The 21,177-nt window shown below is 41.3% G+C and overlaps 1 protein-coding gene across 1 annotated transcript in view; it reads left to right on the plus strand.

Moving 5' to 3' along the window:
- ADAM12 (ADAM metallopeptidase domain 12) overlaps positions 1 to 21,177 on the plus strand; it is a 354,171-nt gene that overhangs the window by 315,152 nt on the left and 17,842 nt on the right. The window contains exon 21 of the mRNA XM_060286736.1: positions 1,899 to 2,081. Within this exon, the coding sequence (XP_060142719.1) occupies positions 1,899 to 2,081 (183 nt within the window). The remainder of the gene's footprint in view (positions 1 to 1,898; positions 2,082 to 21,177) is intronic.

A 21,177-nucleotide genomic window follows, 5' to 3' on the forward strand; every position in this document is an offset into this window, starting at 1 on the left:
AAACATAAGAAGCGAGGCTTCCCTGGGGGCACAGTGGTTGAGAGTCCGCCTGCCGATGCAGGGGACATGGGTTTGTGCCCCGGTCCGGGAAGATCCCACATGCTATGGAGCGGCTGGGCCCGTGAGCCATGGCCGCTGAGCCTGCATGTCCGGAGCCTGTGCTCCGCAACGGGAGAGGCCACAGCAGTGAGAGGCCCGCGTACCGCAAAAAAAAAAGAAAAGAAAAAGAAGCGAGCAAACGCATGAAGACTCAGGTTTTTCAATAAGAGCTTGAGCAGGAGTAGACCCCGCAGCCTCTTGCTGTGAGACGCCGGGTCAGCACCCTCGGGACCACAGGGGCTTCCCGAGGTGATGGCTGGCGCTGGAAGAGGCTCACGGTGCCAGGTCCCACGGAGGCCATGTGCCCTGCGGGACATGCTACATAGTCATCATCCCTCCAGTCACCCAGGTGGCCACAGTCCTAGGAGGCCCACCGGGTATGCTGACCAGGCAGGCTCCTGCATGGGACCCCTTCTGTGATTTGAGAATGCCACTGACTGGGTTTGGGAGAGCTGCTGTGGCCCGCGGCTACTCCCAGGGTATTTCTGAGAGTTACACTGAACCCTTGGTCGGGCCCATTGTGCTCCAGCCCTGGACTATAGAAGCTCTGTCCAACCTATGGCTTCAAAGAGCTGGACGCTCAAACCAAAGTACCTCGTGGTTCCCTACTGTCTCTTCACTTTCCTGCGACCTTGGTGAATTATGACTAGTGTTCACTCTGATATCTAGGCTCCCCCACCAAGTGTTTTTGATGTACCTATGGGTTGGGTTCCAAAGAGGAGACAGCCGTTCCTAATAAGTATTATCCCCTTTCACCCCTAACCGTGGGAGACAGGAAAAACAGCTTCATTTGCAAGAGCCAAAGATGCAGTTTTAGCTTGAAGAGCCACAAACCAGAAATTACCCAAATATCAATCAACAGGTAAAAGGGTAAACACAGTTCGGTATATTTACACCGTGGAATGCTACTCAGAATTAGAAAAAATCAACTATTGATCCACACTACATCTTGGATAAATCTCAAAGTAATGATGATGAGTGAAAGAAGCCAGACCAAAAATGATGATTTCATTTATATAAAATTCTAGAAAATGCAAACCAATTTATAGTGACAGAAATCGGATCAATAGCTGCTGGGAGAAGGAGAAGGGGGGGGCGGTGGGAGGGAAGGATGACGGACTGATGGATATGTCCATCGCTTTACTTACTGTGATGGTTTCATGGGTGTGAATCTATGTCAAAATCTACCAAATTGTACATTTTAAATATATGCAATTAATAGTCAATGAAACCTCAATAAAGCTATTTATAGAAAGGAAGAAAAAAGGGAGGCAGGGAGGGGCAGGGGGCATGAGACCCACACTGCCTCCGTTCTCATCTGTTGCTAAAAACAAGGCCACCAGGCAGGAGACGGTCCTCCAGACTCAGACCCTCACCTCCGCCCCGATGCTCCTTCCCCAGGAGTTTTCCTCAGTTCTCATCGAGCCTTGTGCACGCTGAATTACGTCTCATTTTCACAAGTCCTCTGGAATTTCCTTAAGATCTGGTCTGTGTCTTCATGTGTGTTGGTGCTTCCTAAGGTTGCCTTGCACCTACTTGTTAACGAATTAAACCAGTTTTTAAACAATGAGATAGAAAGCAGCCCGACTATTCCAGGTTTGGGGGTGGGGGAGGGTGGTTTGTTAGAATCCGGAAGCTGACATCAATAATTATAGATTCCCTCTGCTGTAATTCCTTGATTTCTTCCCCTCCTCCACCTGCCCTCCCCCTGCAGCTAGAGCAGATGAGTTAGCACTGCTTGTCCCTCCAGGGATTACACAGTAATGACCACATCATGGCTCTTTGCTCTGACCCCGCAGGACAATCCCAGGAGATTGCCGCAGTGTCAGCATGTGGACATCAGCAGACCCCTCAAAGCCCTTGACGCCGCCCCTCTGCCCAGTTCTTCTCAGCGAGGACTCCCGCCCATGCACCCGGCTCCTCGTGTGCCCTGCGTCCCTGCCAGACCTCTGCCGGCCAACCCTGCACTCAGACAGGCCCAGGTACGCCCTCAGCTGTTAATTTGATGGCGGGTCGTTCAGATCCAGACTCTGCTACTTGCTACAGTCTGAACTTGGGCGAGTTGCTTAAGTTCTCAGCACCTGTATAAAATGGAGATAATTCAGCTCCTGAGATGGATAAACAGGACCATCCAGGTAAAGCATTTAGGACGGTGCTTGGCGTCTAGCTATGGTGCAATAGATTTTAGTTATTATGAGGAATATTTTTATCTTTTCTATTCAGAATAGCGAGGGTGCCCATTCAACTTGTCATCTAGACCGTGACACTTTTGAGAATGACAGGTGGCACTGTGAATAATTAGGCCTGGGCAATAAAACAGAGATGATCACTTTAGGAATGATAATGGGCATACTTTCTTACCTTTTTCACCTTCAGAAATTATTTACAAAAATGTTACCACCGATTTAGTTTCTCCATACCAGATGCAAGAGTGTATAAGACACTTTGTGTATATGACCTCACTTTTATGCTGTTTTTGGAAGTAACAGTTTGTTATGACATGAACAACAGGAAACTGGAGGTGGGGAGAAAAGTAAAAGCAACCAAATGAAAAGCACAAAGATATAATCACTGGTCATTTTTCATTGCTATCAATGTTATATTTTCTTCTATCAATTTTTGTTTACTTAAATGTCTATTTAACATAATTTAGATTATTCTATATGTATATTGATTTATATATATACTACTTTTTTGCCTTAAAGTCATTCCCATTTACCATGGCATTAAAAATTGTTTAAAATGTTATTTTATCGACAGCACTGTATGTGTATATAGAATACTTTTTTAAGTGCTTGCCAATTACTGGGCATGTTTGGATGTCTCCAATTTTTGCTATATAAATAGCTCTCTTATGAAGGTCTAGATAGATAAATTTTGGACCACTTTAATTATTCCCTTGGAGAGATTCCTAAGAGTGAAAATACTGGGTTGAAAAATGGTACAACCATTTTAAGCGTCTTAATGTATAAATTAAACATTTTTTCAGGATGGATATGCACTTGCATTCCCATACAGTACAGAGCATACTAGTACTAAGTATTAACATTTCAAAGCTTTGCGCATTTGATGCATGAAACAAAATACCTTTTTCTGTGTAGTAGTTCTGTAAATTACTGAAAGGGATGTTGAAGTTTCCAACTATAAAGGCGTCTCTTCTCGGCCATCAGTTTTTACTTCATGTGCTTTGAAGCTCTGTTGTTCGTGGTACAAAACAATTAGGATCATTGTGTCTTCGTGGTGAATTGACCCTTTTATCATTATGTAATGTCCTTTAGCTCTGATGACTTTGTCCTAAAATCTACTTTATCTCACATAAATACATTCACCTCAGTTTTCTTTTGATTAGGGTTTGCAAGGTATGTGTTTTCCCATCTTTTTACTTTTCATCGACCTATGTCACTTTACTTGAAATGAGTTTCTCAGAGACAACATATAGTTGGGTCGTGTATTTCTTCATCTGTTCTGTCAGTCACTGTCTTTTAACTGATGTGTATAGACCATTTACTTTTAATGTAAGTATTGATATGTTAGAATTGAAGTCTACCGTTTTTATCATACTCCTCTTTCCTGACTTCCTGTGGGTTTGTTGAACATTTTTCACTATTCCATATTGATTCATCAGGAGTGTTTATATTGTCTGTCTGCACTTTTTTGTATGGCTGCCCCAGGGCAGGATTTCTCAACCTCAACATTGTTGGCAATTGGGGCTGGATGACTGTTGTATGGGACTGACCCATGTATCATAGAATATTTAGCAGCAACTTGGTTTCTACCAACTATAGATGGCAGTAGCATGTGTAATCATGTCTCTAAACATTGCCAGATGTTCCCTGAGAGACAAAAGTCACCCCTGATTGAAAACTGCTTCTCTAAAGATTACAATATAGGTACATAATTTATCACAGTCTACTAGTATCAATATTTCATCACTTCAAGTGGAATGTAAAAACTTTACCTCCTTTTAGGTCCCTTTATCCCTCTCCCTTTATGATACGGATGTCTTAAGTGTTACCTTTATGTAGTGAGAACCACTTCAGATGTTGTCAGTTTTGCTTTCAAACATCGAGCATAATTTTTTTAAACTTAAGAAGAATGGTTTACAGTATGTACTCATATAGTCACCCTTTCCATTCTTTCTTCACTTCTGATGTTCCAGGTTTCTTTCTGTTATCATTTCCTTTCTGTCTGAAAAAACTTCCTTCAGCTATTCGAGTTAGCCATTCAAAAGCAGGTCTGCTGGTGACAAATTCTCTTAGTTTTCCTTCATCTGAAAATGTCTGTTTCACCTTTATTCCTGAAGAATATTTTCAATGGATATAGAATTCTGGGTTAACTGTTTTAGTCTTGCAACATTTGAAAACTGTTGTTCTGCTTCCTTCTGGTCTTTATGGTGATGAGAAATCCACTGAAAAATTCCATCCACAGTCTCTGTTCCAGGGAAGAGATGAGGTCTGTTATTGCAAGGAGGGATGGAAAGCAGGGCTCTGCCAGCCCCAGGATGTGGTGCCCAGTGGGGACAGCAGGGCATGGCTTTTTCCTAGTGCCCACCCAGAGGTAGAGTAAGGTCAGGTATGGTCAAATGTTGCTCTTACTGGGTCACCCTTCTCCTGTTCTTTTAGCTAAAGGTAGCAGGCTTTCCTCCAGCGTGTGTGTGTGTGTGTGTGTGTGTGTGTGTGTGTGTGTGTGTGTGTGTGTGTGTGTGTGTGTGTGTGTGTGTGTGTGTGTGTGTGTGTGTGTGTGTCGCTACTGGCATTTCCAGATGGGGGCCTCTCCAGAGCCCAGGCCAAGATATAAAGAAGGGGAAAACAAAAAACAAGGGCTCACTACTGGGTCGTTCCTTGAGTTCTGAGGTCCCCAGCCAGTCCATTTACTTTCCTGCAACTTTTAGAGTGTCAGCTGCTTTATGAATTTTCTCCAGGCTTTTTTGTTATAATTTGCAGGAGGAATAGGGTGAAATGTGCTTATTCCATCTTGTCCAGATCTCATTTCTTTTTGCATTTCTTTGATTGCCAGGACACTTAAACTGCTTTTTGTGTATCTATTAACAAATGGTGTGCTGGTAAATTGGCTGTCCAAAAAAGAAGCCTTGATTTGTAGGTAACTTCTCGGCTGTAAAAACTCCCCCATGATCAATTTCAAGTTATTAACGTGATGTCACTGAACAAGAAGTAGAGAATCAGCTGACATGAGCTGGTTACAGCTAGCTCCAGCATACAGCTGCTATTAACTGTATTTGTTCTGTAAGTTGTCTGTTCCCATCCTTTGCCTGTTTTTTTTCTCTGTGAGAGAGAGTTTTTCTTTCTGATTTGTTAGTCTGGTTTTTTTTAACATCTTTATTGGAGTATAATTGCTTTACAATGGTGTGTTCGTTTCTGCTTTATAACAAAGTGAATCAGCTATATATATACATATATCCCCATATCTCCTCCCTCTTGTTACAGTTCATTTGCTTAATGGGTTAAGAATATTTACCCTTTTCCAGTAATTTACTGTAAACATCTCCCTAATTTGTCTTTCAGTTTTATTTATTTATGCTATTTTTTGGTATAAAAGAAATTCCAGTTTTTAATATTTAATTTATTAATCTTTGGTGAATTCGCCCATTCCTTTTGCGCTTACGAAGTCCTCTCCCATTTCAGTCAGTTAACATCCACCTATAACTTCTGTTTATTTTGTTGTCTGTTGACCATTCTGTCAACATTGGTTTTTGAACCTGTCTTGGATTTACATGGGTGGAAGGGGTGGGCACCTTCTAAACTTTTCTGGACTTATTCGAGAATCTGATGAAGGCTATGAACCGTCAGAAGATGCACCACTACTCGATATTTTGTATGCAAATTTCAGATAGTCACAGAGCCCATAAGCCGCTTCCCCAAGGATTCCCTGGTACTGAGGCTTTTCCTGTCTCTGTTTAAGCCGCTTGCCTGTGTACCATGTGAAACTAGGACTGTCTCTAATAAGAAGGATATTTCTACTTGCTGGTGTCATCTTTCCTACCAGCAGTGAATGCCTACAGAAGCGACGCCTCCAAGAGTTCCCTTTAAAGCAGGCCCCGAAAAAGGTCTTCATTCTGTTTTATGAAACTGAGGAAACGTTACCCTTTAAACATGAGTAACTGAAAAATCCACACTTCTCACTCCAGGCTGGTGTCTGTCTGTCTGGAGCTTTTCCGAGACATACGATACAGATTAAGCTCGCACTTGCCCTCCCATCACACACAGGGAACTGGCGTTGATTCCACGCAAGTGCGGTGCCTATTCGGAGGTGGCTCTGGTTTGGCAACACGGATTGAATCCACTGACCCTTTGTACTTTAGCATTACTAGTACCCTGTCCCACATGACATGACAGACACACGGCTACATGGCCAGCCCTGCCTTGTTCATCCAGACTTACCATCTACACTTTCTGGAAGGAAAATGCTATCATAAACACCACAGTAGTGGTCAGCCTCACATCTGAAGGGTAAGTTAGCTCTTTATAGAAAATGTTTGATCTTTCCATCAAATGTTCTGTGTGATTTTTAAAAATCAAGGACAGTTGAATCAACTCCTTCTCTTGTCCACAAATGGGCCTTTCTGGGCTACCATTTCCTTCTCGGGGAAATGAGCCTTGGAACTCAAGCTTCTCAAACTGACTCCTCAGCCTTGATGGAGGAAACGAACTTTCATTTCCTTTTCATCCTGTCAGCTCTTTTAGAGGAAAATAATTCAGTGTATTCATCTAGCTTTTAGCTGACTGCTGCCAAATTCTGAACCACAGCCTGAGCGCGAAAGGCAAAGTGTGGGCTTGAGAAATGGCTAGAAAAATGATGAAAAAAATAAGAGGTCACAGGGGGTGTGTGGGCACCTACAATTGTGTGCATAGGCAGGGAGCATGATAGACCGTCGTTGCTCTGCTTGGCATTGCATTGGCCCTTGCCTTACCTTGTATATTAGGTTAGCAATCCACCAGGAATGGGCACTTAAATGAGGAGATCAGACAAACCAGCAACCATTTCCATCTTATAAGCCACGACAGAAGCACCAGGGGAGGTCTTCTGCACTGACAGCTGCTGGATAGAGCGTTTATCTCAGGCTCTGGAAGGGAAAGAGGAGGAAAGGAGAACAGGGCAAGTTCCAGGAGTGGCTACAGAAGGTTCCCAGAGGGCTTTGAGAGGCTTTCTGATGATGGTTAATCTTAAGGTATTTTAGGTGTTTTTTCTCTGATTAAAAAAGTGTTCAGAATCATCTAATTTTGTACCCCAGAAAAGTCAATTTTACTGTATGATCGTTTTTTAAAGAGTAATGTATAATAAGGGGAGGAAATACACATGCACACCGAACACGTGTCTTGAGCAGAATTCTGGAGGGGCGTCTTCAGGCAGCAGGCTTGAGCTCTGACGCCCAGGTAGGGGGAGAGATGGGGGCACGTGAGCTCAAGAGCTGTGCTTCATAGAGCGAAAGGATCACTTTCTCTCACCCCAGCCATCGTTTGTAAAGTCAACCGACTTGACTTCCGGGAGGAAAGGGGGCCCAAGAAGCACTGGGAGAGCCAGCGACTCTAGGAGAAATAACATCGAACACCGAGTTTTATGTTTCCCTTTTCTGCCCGTACATCCCCAAACCTCAGCGCGGGGGGCTAACCAGTGCGGCCTCGTGCCGGTCTTGAGTTGGTCGGCAGATGAAGGAGAGGCTGCAGTCTCACCAGGGGCATGTGTGCAGGGGGAGGACGGCCTCCTGCAGAGTCAGGCCTGAGCTGCGGGGAGAGGACCCAGACAGCAACCTGGAGGAGCACAGGGTGGGAGGTGGCAGGCGCAGCCGCCCGACACAGACACCACCCAGGGACCCTGATACCATCACACAAGAGAGGGTCTCAGGTTACTAAATATGAATTTAAAAATAAGTGTGACTCAAAAGACTAGAAAATGTGAAGACATTCAGGTGACATTCTTACCCACCAACACCAGTGAGCCTAACTTTATTCCCGGATGAGAAAAGGAAAGGATCGGGGACAAACTCTGGGAGTTTCGTTAAATTTCTAGGATGCGGCAAACTGAAATCCTTTACGCAGTTTATTATAATTAATAGGCTTCATTCATTCACTTAAAGTTTAAATAAAAACACGTTCAATGTCACATCTACGAAATAGACTTCTCTGCTCACAGAATTATGTCTAGAGAAGGCTGTGCTGAGAAGTTGGAGATCAAAACAGTTTTCTGCTGTCAGTCTGAAATGTGCCATGATTCTAACGGGAGTGTAACTGGCACCTTCAATCCATAGATGGGCCATTCTTCTAACACGTAAAAATCGCATGAAAGCATCACTTAGCATTTATCTGTATTTTTGTTAAGGTTTGCCCCTTAAAATGGCATTTGAACTAGACGTGCTGATGTGTGGTCATACGTGATCTGGACTGTTTTATTTTTTTAAGCCCTTAGTTTCCTGGAAAACGTTAGGACGTGCTTTTTCTCCGCGGAATCTTATCAGTGAGTCATACTACTGAACTGACTGGTTAAGATTGTTTTTCCAGTCAGATTAGCTTCTTTACTAGAACAATAGGAAGCAAAAAAACGACGACCGAATCTGTCTCTTAGATTTTTGCCGAATTAAAGTCCTTTCCTGAGATGGCAGATGGGCCTGTGAGAATATTTACCAGCCCTGTTTCTGGCACAACTGGTCTGTGCTGCAGAAATTTCAGCAATGGCAGGATTCATTTTTATTCTTATAAGCAAGTGGTCTATAAATGCCTATGTGTGTTTGAGTTCTTTCACTAAGTGTTTTGGTATAAGGAGCTTCTCAGTTGTGTTTTGAATTGTGATGAAACAGCAAAGCACGTATTGAGCGCCAGTTATGTGGCTGATGCTCCCGGGCTAAGCACCTGGCAGGCATTTCTAACGCGCTCAAGGAGGCCTACGGGGCAGACAGTGCCAACAGCCCCACTGGACAGAGGAGGAGACGAGGCCAAGTGAGGCCAACAAGCAGGAGAGCCAGGGCTCAAGCCCATGCTCTCCACCTGCAGTCTTAAAATGGGTGCACGAGCAGGTGGCTGGAGAGAGGGGAGGGAGGCAGAAACTGCAGGAGGACTGGCATGATGTGCGTGTTTCAGATCACTGACTCCCTTGATGATCTCTCGTTCATTTTCCCCACTTTTGCCACAGAGATAAAGGTGAAGGGTGGTGGGGGGGTACCTTCTGGCATCGTGCAGAGCCTCAGACTATAACAAGAAAATCTTGCATTTCTCTTTGCTTTTGCTTGTAACAGTGTCATACTCCAGCCATTCTTGTCTAATATTGTCTTTCTTGGAACCAGTCCTTGTTCAGAACCATAGCAGTAGTTGCATTGCATTCCGGACATTCGCAGCATCTTAAATGAAAAATCCTCCATGCATTTTTTGTAGAGGTGGAGATTTTCAGTCCAGCGTTTCTGACAAACATGACATTTCTCCTCATCCACACCTTACCTGTGTCTGTAGAACATACAACACACCGTATTTTGTAAAACAAGAGTAGCCAACCTTGTACATCTCTTCTAAGACTGTAGAGCACTCAGACTTGGCTTCAGTAGCCTCAGAGGGAGCGGGGAGAGCTATTTCAAGGAGCCTTCCCTCTCCCAGACCACACAAAGAGCGATGAACAACTAACACAGGCTCTTATTCGTGAGAATAACTACTCATTCATAAATGCTTTATAAGGATATAAATAGGAGCCAAAAATATTAATTTAGACCATGATTGAGGAACCATCAGGTGATAGCTGGTCGCTCTGAGGTTGAGCCCAAACTTTCAAAGTCATCTTCAACAGAATGGATTCAGTATCTGAATGGATTTGAAAGAGGATTTGCACCCTTGTGACCTGTGTGGGTGTCCGATACTTAAACCAGCACTCACAAGAATCCATTCATCAAGATGTTCTCCCAAAGAAGTGAGATGTTGATACAAGAAAACTGATCATTATAAAAGCCTTCGTTAGTTTAGGGAAACCCAAAGCTAATAACCGAGAAAACGTGCTGGGAAGCGTCCTCTGTGCCTTCTCTGTGCTCCCCAGATTTCACCCTTTTGCCCAGGTGTTCTCTGAGACCCCCCCCCCGAGCCTTTCTGTAGTCCTCCCAGGGGTCTCCTTACTCACCTGCTGCCTCAGCGCAGAGTTACCCGGACACCTGTCCTGCCCCGTTTCAGAAGGCGCAAGACTGAGTTATTCATCTCCAGGTACACCTCAACCCAGGCCCTTGAACACAGTAGACGTGTAGGAAATATGCTGAATTGATGTGAATTTTCAGTAGTAAATAATAAGCCTTGTCACTGGCTCACTTACTCCCGGGGGGGGGAGGGGCTGCCATATCAGTGAGTCATGGGTTAGCAGACGTTAGAGTCACTTAACTCCTATAAATGTAAAGTGTAGTTACCAAGGTTTTGGACTCCTGCTAACCTCTGCCTGCCCAGTACTTCCAGAAACTTCAGCTAAAATTTGTTGGGTTTCATATCATACACTGATTTTTTTTTCTCTATCCAAGCCGTTTATTTGAAACGCCAACTATATGTAGGATAAAGTCAGTGTTACATGCTTGTCAGTAACTAGAAATACAGAACCAGTGAAAACCTTTGTACAACCGTAATGACACTCAAAAGAGAAATGTATCATTTTACAATGCTTCACACAGAGGAATTCAACTTTGAAGGTATCTAAATAAAAATACATTTCTTTAAAAAGTACTATGTGCAATTGAAGCGTAACCAAGTTTTACAAAGTACTAGTCATGCAGGTTGTAGGAAACACTTGCATAGGACATGAAATCAGTTTAAGAAAAATTTCTGAGCCTTTAGCACTGAAGACACTTGACTTTATACCAGTAACAACCACAAGAAATGCAATGTTGTAGAAATTACACTAATATTTACATGACAAACCCATCTGATGTCTCTAAAGGTACTGCACGTGGAAGCACCCTTATCTCCCTGGAGAGAAATAACTTCAGAGGGAAGCCGTTTAACTCATTACAGTAATCAATGGCATGTTTGTTTTCCACTCACTTCTGTTACTATAAACACCCAGATTGTACATGAAAAAAAATGGATGCCTGATACTTTACCTTTATATTTTGTAACAAACAATGGATGCCTATAAGTAAAAAATTCCAACAGTGTAAAGGGTTATTAGAAAACAGTCTCTCTCCCACCTTTGTCACCAGGCTCCCTTCCCAGAAGCAATCATTGCTACTAGGCTTTTGTAAAATGTAATTTAGAATACAGTGAAAAGTCTCTTCCACCTGTCTCTCTCTTCAGAGTGAGAGATTATGGAAACTTTGGAGATTTCAGACACTCAAAACTGGAGAGGAAGGTACAGTGAAACCTGGCCGCCCGTCACGCATCTTCAGCGACCATCACCTTGCTATCACTCTTATTTCAAACCTTAGATCCTTGTTTTGGATTCAAATGGCAGCACACTCTGTACTTCTTTCCACTTTGGTTATTCCAGATCTACCCCATCCTTTTCACTGGCTGTGTAGTATTTCACGGTAGAGCCACACCGTAGATTCTTTAACCAGTCCCTTACTGATGGCCACATGGGTGGTTTCCAATCATTTGCTACTTCAAACAGGCATAGTCTTGCCCAGGTACCTTGGGCCAATGCATGACGATGGACGTGGGATAAATTCCTGGGAGCACAATTGCTGATCAAAGGCCATATGCATTTAGAAATTTGGTAGATGAGGCAGAAATGCTTCTAAAGGAGTCGTCCCAATTTCTCTTCCCCGGGTCTTCACCAATATAGTGCGTTCAGAGATTTTTTTTTTATCTTTGCCAACGTGATAGGTTGGAAAGAAAAGTATCTACGTTTTTCTTCCTAAAAATGAGATGTAAGATCTTTCCACAGGTTTAAAATCCATTTGTTTTTTTCCCTTTTTCATAAACTGTGTTGTCGCCTCCTTTGCCACTTTTTTTTTTTTTTTTCTGTATGCGGCCCTCTCACTGCTGTGGCCTCTCCCATTGCGGAGCACAGGCTCCGGACGTGCAGGGTCAGCGGCCATGGCTCACGGGCCCAGCCGCTCCGCGGCATGTGGGATCTTCCCGGACCGGGGCACGAACCCGCGTCCCCTGCATCGGCAGGCAGACTCTCAACCACTGCGCCACCAGGGAAGCCCTGCCACTTTTTATTGTCATGTTTAGAAAGGCTTGTCTACCCAAAGGTTACAAATATGTTCTTCTATTTCTTATACCTTCATGATCTTTTCTTCACATTTAATATTTGATCCATCTGCTCTTTAGTGCATAAAATGAAGTAGGAATCCAACTTTATTTTTCTAGATGACCACCTAACTAACCCTCAACACTGTTCATGGTATTTGTGTACTTATTTGTCCATTATTGGCTTATCTTTTCTTTATTAGATTTACCTGGTTTCTCCTCAACTCCTCCTACCCCCAAAGAACAAGCCCTAGATTTTATATATGACTTTCCTTTTACTATTGTTAGACCACAGAAACATTACTTTCATTACTTTCATTTCCCCTCTACAAATCTGAGATAACATCTCCCTCATTGGACTTTGTGATAATTGAATGAAAATATCTAACATTATTAGAATGTCTGTAATGTCTTTGCTAAATGATAGTAATTAATTTTTTATTTTACTAATTATTTTCTGCTTTTATCTTTATCACTTCCATTTTTAGGTTTATTTTCTTTCTCTAACTTCTTAGATCATTATTTCATTTTTATTCATACTTTTATTCATACTTGATTACATGGCATGTAAGTCTAGGAATTTCCCAAACACTGCTCTGTCTGTACTTACTCTAACTTGTAGTGTTTTCCATATTTATAATTTTTAAATAGTCTATGTTTTCTCTTTGGTTTTTTCCTTTGGCCCAAAGATTGAAATTAATTCTGGGGCTTCCCTCGTGGCACAGTGGTTAAGAATCTGCCTGCCAATGCAGGGGACATGGGCTCGAGCCCTGGTCCGGGAAGATCCCACATGCCACGGAGCAACTAAGCCCGTGCGCCACAACTACTGACCCTGCGTTCTAGAGCCCGCGAGCCACAACTACTGAGCCCATATGCCACAACTACTGAGCCTGCATTCTAGAGCCCGTGTGCCACAACTACCGAGCCCGTGCGCCTAGAGCCCGTGCTCCTCAACAAGAGAAGCCACCGCAATGAGAAGCCCACACACCGCAACAAAGAGTAGCCCCCGCTCGCTGCAATTAGAGAAAGCCCATGCACAGCAACAAAGACCCAATGCAGCCAAAAATAAAATAAATTTATAAAAAAGAAAATTAATTCTTTTATTGTTAATATTTTAAATACAGATTTCCCTGCTATCTGAAAGCAGAGCATTCCTGTGAAACCCTTTATAAGCCAAAATGGCATGAAGTAAAGAAGCGATTACCTTGGGACACATATTGTTAAGGGATGCAAAAAATAGATCGAGATAAAGCACAGATGCTCGCAGACACAGTTCAAAGCTCTGGCAGCTTGATGCTGAGATGCTGAGTGTAGTTCACAGGGAAGGACCTTAGTGGGGCCCCTCCCTCTGCTCAGGGTGAGCTGTCTCTACAATGGCTGCTGCCCAAAAAAATGCTGAAAGCTTCTTTTTGCTTTTTGCCTGTTCTTGTAAAAGCAAAGGTCCTCTTTGGATTTCTTTCAGTTAAGTGAAAACAGGTACTAATGTAGGTCTTTTGTAAAAGTGAGGTAAAGCGAACTTTCAAACATTGGGGAATACCTGTATTTAAAATATATAAAAGTAAAAATGATCTAAAATTCACCCATATTTATACTAGAAATAACCATTGTTACCTGTTTTTCTATGTATACACCTATTTAAATTTCAGATATATAATATGCATACATTTCTTTTAAAAAAGGAAAAATTAAACAATATAGACTACCTCAGCCCCCCTCCAGGTATAACCTCTGTCCTAAGTTTGGTGTTGATTGTCTATAGCACTTTTCAAATATTTTTACGTAAATAGGTATACGTAAAAATATATAGTATTTTGTGTTTTTCAGTTTATATAAATGGTATTAAAGTAAGCATAACAAAATGTGTACTTAAACTCAGCTGTGTTTTACTTTTTGTTTCTGGACGTTCTCTTTGGTTCTTATTCAGACATGAGGCTTGTCTTTTAAATACAGTAAGAAAATTTGTTCCAATAATTCCCAAATCTAAACTCTTTGGGTGTGTTGCTGCTGAGTTTTTTTAATTGCTCCCCCCCCTCCCTCTCTCCCTCTCTCCCTCTCTCCCTCTCTCCCTCTCTCCCTCTCTCCCTCTCTCCCTCTCTCCCTCTCTCCCTCTCTCCCTCTCTCATGATCCCTTGCTTCTTTGGGTGCTTGGTCATTTACTGTGAGCTACTAAATTTTCTGGAAAATTCTCTGGGAGCTCTTTCAGGTCTAGGATGGAGTCTGTTCCTCCAGAGAGGGTGTAATTTGCCTCTGTCAGGTGCCCAGGGCAGCACCAGCTTGAGGCCCCTTGAAATGGCTCAGGGCTTATGAGCCACCCAGATGATGTGATGTCAGCTTCAGGTCCTCAGGGGCAATTTGTGGTTATAGGTTGGTCTGCCCAGCACCAAGAGAACTCTTCTTGTGTCTGCTAGGGATGGACAGTAGTATGTGTTTGCTTCTAGAATATTCTTACCCTGAGGTACAGTCCTTTGCAGGGCCCAACTTTATCAGGGAGAGGTCAGGAAGAGGATGGTGCCCTACTGAACTGAGGCAGGTGCTGACCTTCGACTCTTGCATCCCTCACCTTAAAAGAGTATCAGAACCAAAACCCAGGTTTCCCTAATTTGGCAAATGCCTATAGCTTCAGTGGACTACTTACCCCTCTGGGCTTCTCCTTTCACTTAGATGTTGGCCTGATAACATCTTGCTATCTTGTAGCTCTTTGATGCTTTTAAGAAACATTTTAATATTTTTTTCTTCTCACTGAATTTATTTTTATATCAAAAACTATAATTTTTCATTAAGAAATATTATTTATGTTAACATGTAATGAGTTATTAGTGTTATTTTTTTGATTTTTTATTTTATGTTGGAGTAAAGTTGAGTAACAATGTTGTGTTAGTTTCAGTTGTACAGCAAAGTGATTCAGTTATACATGTATATACATGTATCTATTCTTTTTCAAGTTCTTTTCCCATTAAGGTTATTAGAGAATATTGAACAGAGTTCCTTGTGCTATGTAGTAGGTCCTTGTTGGTTATCTATTTTATATATAGTAGTATGTATATGTCAATCCCAACCTCCCAGTCTATCCCTCCCCCACCCACCCTTACCCCCTGGTAACCATAAGTTCATTCTCTAAGCCTGTGAGTCTGTTTCTGTTTTGTAATAAGTTCATTTGTATAATTTTTTTAATTCTTCATATAAGCGATATCATATGTTATTTGTTTTTCTCTGACTTTATTCAGTATGATAGTCCCCGGTTCCATCCATGTTGCTGCAAATTTCATTCTTTTTTTTTTTTTTACATCTTTATTGGAATATAATTGCCTTACAATGGTGTGTTAGTTTCTGCTTTATAACAAAGTGAATCAGTTATACATATACATATGTTCCCATATCTCTTCCCTCTTGCGTCCCCCTCCCTCCCACCCTCCCTATCCCACCCCTCTAGGTGGTCACAGGGCACCGAGCTGATCTCCCTGTGCTATGCGGCTGCTTCCCACTAGCTATCTACCTTACGTTTGGTAGTATATATATATGTCCATGCCTCTCTCTCTCTTTGTCACAGCTTACCCTTTCCCCTCCCCATATCCTCAAGTCCATTCTCTAGTAGATCTGTGTCTTTATTCCTGTCTTACCCCTAGGTTCTTCATGACATATTTTTTCTTAAATTCCATATATATGTGTTAGCATACGGTATTTGTCTTTCTCTTTCTGACTTACTTCACTCTGTATGACAGACTCTAGGTCTATACACCTCATTACAAATAGCTCAATTTCGTTTCTTTTTATGGCTGAGTCATATTCCATTGTATATATGTGCCACATCTTCTTTATCCATTCATCCGATGATGGACACTTAGGTTGTTTCCATCTCCGGGCTATTGTAAATAGAGCTGCAATGAACATTTTGGTACATGACTCTTTTTGAATTATGGTTTTCTCAGGGTATATGCCCAGTAGTGGGATTGCTGGGTCATATGGTAGTTCTATTTGTAGTTTTTTAAGGAACCTCCATACTGTTCTCCATAATGGCAGTACCAATTCACATTCCCACCAGCAGTGCAAGAGTGTTCCCTTTTCTCCACACCCTCTCCAGCATTTATTGTTTCTAGATTTTTTGATGATGGCCATTCTGACTGGTGTGAGATGATATCTCATTGTAGTTTTGACTTGCATTTCTCTAATGATTAATGATGTTGAGCATTCTTTCATGTGTTTGTTGGCAGTCTGTATATCTTCTTTGGAGAAATGTCTATTTAGGTCTTCTGCCCATTTTTGGATTGGGTGGTTTGTTTTTTTGTTATTGAGCTGCATGAGCTTCTTATAAATTTTGGAGATTAATCCTTTGTCAGTTGCTTCATTTGCAAATATTTTCTCCCATTCTGAGGGTTGTGTTTTGGTCTTGTTTATGGTTTCCTTTGCTGTGCAAAAGCTTTGAAGTTTCATTAGGTCCCATTTGTTTATTTTTGTTTTTATTTCCATTTCTCTAGGAGGTGGGTCAAAAATGATCTTGCTGTGATTTATGTCATAGAGTGTTCTGCCTATGTTTTCCTCTAAGAGTTTCATAGTTTCTGGCCTTACATTTAGGTCTTTAATCCATTTTGAGCTTATTTTTGTGTGTGGTGTTAGGGAGTGATCTAATCTCATACTTTTACATGTACCTGTCCAGCTTCCCCATCACCACTTATTGAAGAGGCTGTCCTTTCTCCACTGTACATTCCTGCCTCCTCTATCAAAGATAAGGTGACCATATGTGTGTCGTTTTATCTCTGGGCTTTCTATCCTGTTCCATTGATCTATATTTCTGTTTTTGTGCCAGTACCATACTGTCTTGATTACTGTAGCTTTGTAGTATAGTCTGAAGTCAGGGAGCCTGATTCCTCCAGCTCTGTTTTTCGTTCTCAAGATTGCTTTGGCTATTCGGGTTCTTTTGTGTTTCCATACAAATTGTGAAATTATTTGTTCTAGTTCTGTGAAAAATGCCATTGGTAGTTTGATAGGGATTGCATTGAATCCATAAATTGCTTTGGATAGTAGAGTCATTTTCACAATGTTGATTCTTCCAATCCAAGAACATGGTATATCTCTCCATCTGTTTGTATCCTCTTTAATTTCTTTCATCAGTGTCTTATAGTTTTCTGCATACATGTCTTTTGTCTCCTTAGGTAGGTTTATTCTGAGGAATTTTATTCTTTTTGTTGCTGTGGTAAATGGGAGTGTTTTCTTGATTTCACTTTCAGATTTTTCATCATTAGTGTATAGGAATGCCAGAGATTTCTGTGCATTAATTTTGTATCCTGCTACTTTACCAAACTCATTGATTAGCTCTAGTAGTTTTCTGATAGCATCTTTAGGATTCTCTATGTATAGTATCATGTCATCTGCAAACAGTGACAGCTTTACTTCTTCTTTTCTGATTTGGATTCCTTTTATTTCCTTTTCTTCTCTGATTTCTGTGGCTAAAACTTCCAAAACTATGTTGAATAAGAGTGGTGAGAGTGGGCAACCTTGTCTTGTTCCTGATCTTAGTGGAAATGCTTTCAGTTTTTCACCATTGAGGACGATGTTGGCTGTGGGTTTGTCATATATGGCCTTTATTATGTTGAGGAGAGTTCCCTCTATGCCTACTTTCTGCAGGGTTTTTATCATAAATGGGTGTTGAATTTTGTCGAAAGCTTTCTCTGCATCTATTGAGATGATCATATGGTTTTTCTCCTTCAATTTGTTAATATGGTTTATCACATTGATTTGCATATATTGAAGAATCCTTGCATTCCTGGAATAAACCCCACTTGATCATGGTGTATGATCCTTTTAATGTGCTGTTGGATTCTGTTTGCTAGTATTTTGTTGAGGATTTTTGCATCTATGTTCATCAGTGATATTGGCCTGTAGTTTTCTTTCTTTGTGACATCCTTGTCTGGTTTTGGTATCAAGGTGATGGTGGCCTCGTAGAATGAGTTTGGGAGTCTTCCTCCCTCTGCTATATTTTGGAAGAGTTAGAGAAGGATAGGTGTTAGCTCTTCCCTAAATGTTTGATAGAATTTGCCTGTGAAGCCGTCTGGTCCTGGGCTTTTGTTTGTTGGAAGATTTTTAATCACAGTTTCAATTTCAGTGCTTGTGATTGGTCTGTTCATATTTTCTATTTCTTCCTGATTCAGTCTTGGCAGGTTGTGCATTTCTAAGAATTTGTCCATTTCTTCCAGGCTGTCCATTTTATTGGCATAGAGTTGCTTGTAGTAATCTCTCATGATCTTTTGTATTTCTGCAGTGTCAGTTGTTACTTCTCCTTTTTCATTTCTAATTCTATTGATTTGAGTCTTCTCCCTTTTTTTCTTGATGAGTCTGGCTAATAGTTTATCAATTTTGTTTATCTTCTCAACGAACCAGCTTTTAGTTTTATTGATCTTTGCTATTGTTTCCTTCATTGCTTTTTCATTTTTTTCTGATCTGATTTTTATGATTTCTTTCCTTCTGCTAACTTTGGGGTGTTTTTGTTCTTCTTTCTCTAATTGCTTTAGGTACAAGTTTAGGTTGTTTATTCGAGATGTTTCCTGTTTCTTAAGGTAGGATTGTATTGCTATAAACTTCCCTCTTAGAACTGCTTTTGCTGCATCCCATAGGTTTTGGGTCGTCGTGTCTCCATTGTCATTTGTTTCTTGGTATTTTTTTATTTCCTCTTTGATTTCTTCAGTGACCACTTCGTTATTAAGTAGTGTATTGTTTAGCCTCCATGTGTTTGTATTTTTTACAGATCTTTTCCTGTTATTGATATCCACTCTCATAGTGTTGTGGTCGGAAAAGATACTTGATACAATTTCCATTTTCTTAAATTTACCAAGGCTTGATTTGTGACCCAAGATATGATCTGTCCTGGAGAATGTTCCATGAGCATTTGAGAAAAATGTGTATTCTGTTGTTTTTGGATGGAATGTCCTATAAATATCAATTAAGTCCATCTTGTTTAATGTATCATTTAAAGCTTGTGTTTCCTTATTTTCATTTTGGATGATCTGTCCATTGGTGAAAGTGGGGTGTTAAAGTCCCCTACTATGAATGTGTTACTGTCAATTTCCCTTTTATGGCTGTTAGTATTTGCCTTATGTATTGAGGTGCTCCTATGTTGGGTGCATAAATATTTACAATTGTTATATCTTCTTCCTGGATCGATCCCTTGATCATCATGTAGTGTCCTTCTTTGTCTCTTCTAATAGTCTTTATTTTAAAGTCTATTTTGTCTGATATGAGAATTGCTACTCCAGCTTTCTTTCGGTTTCCATTTTCATGGAATATCTTTTTCCATCCCCTTACTTTCAGTCTGTATGTGTCTCTAGGTGTGAAGTGGGTCTCTTGTGGACAGCATGTATATGGGTCTTGTTTTTGTTTCCATTCAGCCAATCTGTGTCTTTTGGTGGGAGCATTTAGTCCATGTACATTTAAGGTAGTTATCGATATGTATGTTCCGATTCCCATTTTCTTAATTGTTTTGGGTTCGTTATTGTAGGTCTTTTCCTTCTCTTGTGTTTCTTGCCTAGAGAAGTTCCTTTAGCATTTGTTGTAAAGCTGGTTTGGTGGTGCTGAACTCTCTCAGCTTTTGCTTGTCTGTAAAGGTTTTAATTTCTCCATCAAATCTGAAGGAGATCCTTGCTGGGTAGAGTAATCTTGGTTGCAGGTTTTTCTCCTTCATCACTTTAAATATGTCTTGCCAGTCCCTTCTGGCTTGCGGAGTTTCTGCTGAAAGATCAGCTGTTAACCTCATGGGGATTCCCTGTGTTATTTGTTGTTTTTCCCTTGCTGCTTTTAATATGTTTTCTTTGTATTTAATTCTTGATAGTTTGATTAATATGTGTCTTGGCATATTTCTCCTTGGATTTATCCTGTATGGGACTCTCTGTGCTTCCTGGACTTGATTAACTATTTCCTTTCCCATATTAGGGAAGTTTTCAACTATAATCTCTTCAAATATTTTCTCAGTCCCTTTCTTTTTCTCTTCTTCTAGAACTCCTATAATTCAAATGTTGGTGCATTTAATGTTGTCCCAGAGGTCTCTGAGACTGTCCTCAGTTTTTTTCATTCTTTTTTCTTTATTCTACTCTGCAGTAGTTATTTCCACTATTTTATCTTCCAGGTCACTTATCCATTCTTCTGCCTCAGTTATTCTGCTATTGATCCCATCTAGAGTATTTTAATTTCATTTATTGTGTTGTTCATCATTGTTTGTTTTATCTTTAGTTCTTCTAGGTCCTTGTTAAATGTTTCTTGCATTTTGTCTATTCTATTACAAAGATTTTGGATCATCTTTACTATCATTATTCTGAATTCTTTTTCAGGTAGACTGCCTATTTCCTCTTCATTTGTTAGGCCTGTTGGGTTTTTATCTTGCTCCTTCATCTGCTGTGTGTTTCTCTGCTCATTTTGCTTATCTTACTGTGTTTGGGGTCTCCTTTTTGCAGGCTGCAGGTTCGTAGTTCCCACTGTTTTTGGTGTCTGTCCCCAGTGGCTAAGGTTGGTTCAGTGGCTTGTGTAGGCTTCCTGGTGGAGGGGACTAGTGCCTGTGTTCTGGTGGATAAGGCTGGATCTTGTCTTTCTGGTGGGCAGGTCCATTCTGGTGGTGTGTTTTGGGGTGTCTGTGGACTTATTATGATTTTAGGCAGCCTCTCTGCTAATGCGTGGGGTTGTGTTCCTGTCTTGCTAGTTGTTTGGCATAGGGTGTCCAGCACCGTAGCTTGCTGGTCGTTGAGTGAAGCTGGGTGCTGGTGTTGAGATGGAGGTCTCTGGGAGATTTCCGCTGTTTGATATTATGTGGAGCTGGGAGGTCTCTTGTGGACCAGTGTCCTGAAGTTGGCTCTCCCACCTCAGAGGCACAGCACTGACTCCTGGCTGCAGCACCAAGAGCCTTTCATCCACACGGCTCAGAATAAAAGGGAGAAAA

Source organism: Globicephala melas, chromosome 16 (genome assembly GCF_963455315.2).
Source record: "Globicephala melas chromosome 16, mGloMel1.2, whole genome shotgun sequence".
NCBI lineage: Eukaryota > Metazoa > Chordata > Mammalia > Artiodactyla > Delphinidae > Globicephala > Globicephala melas.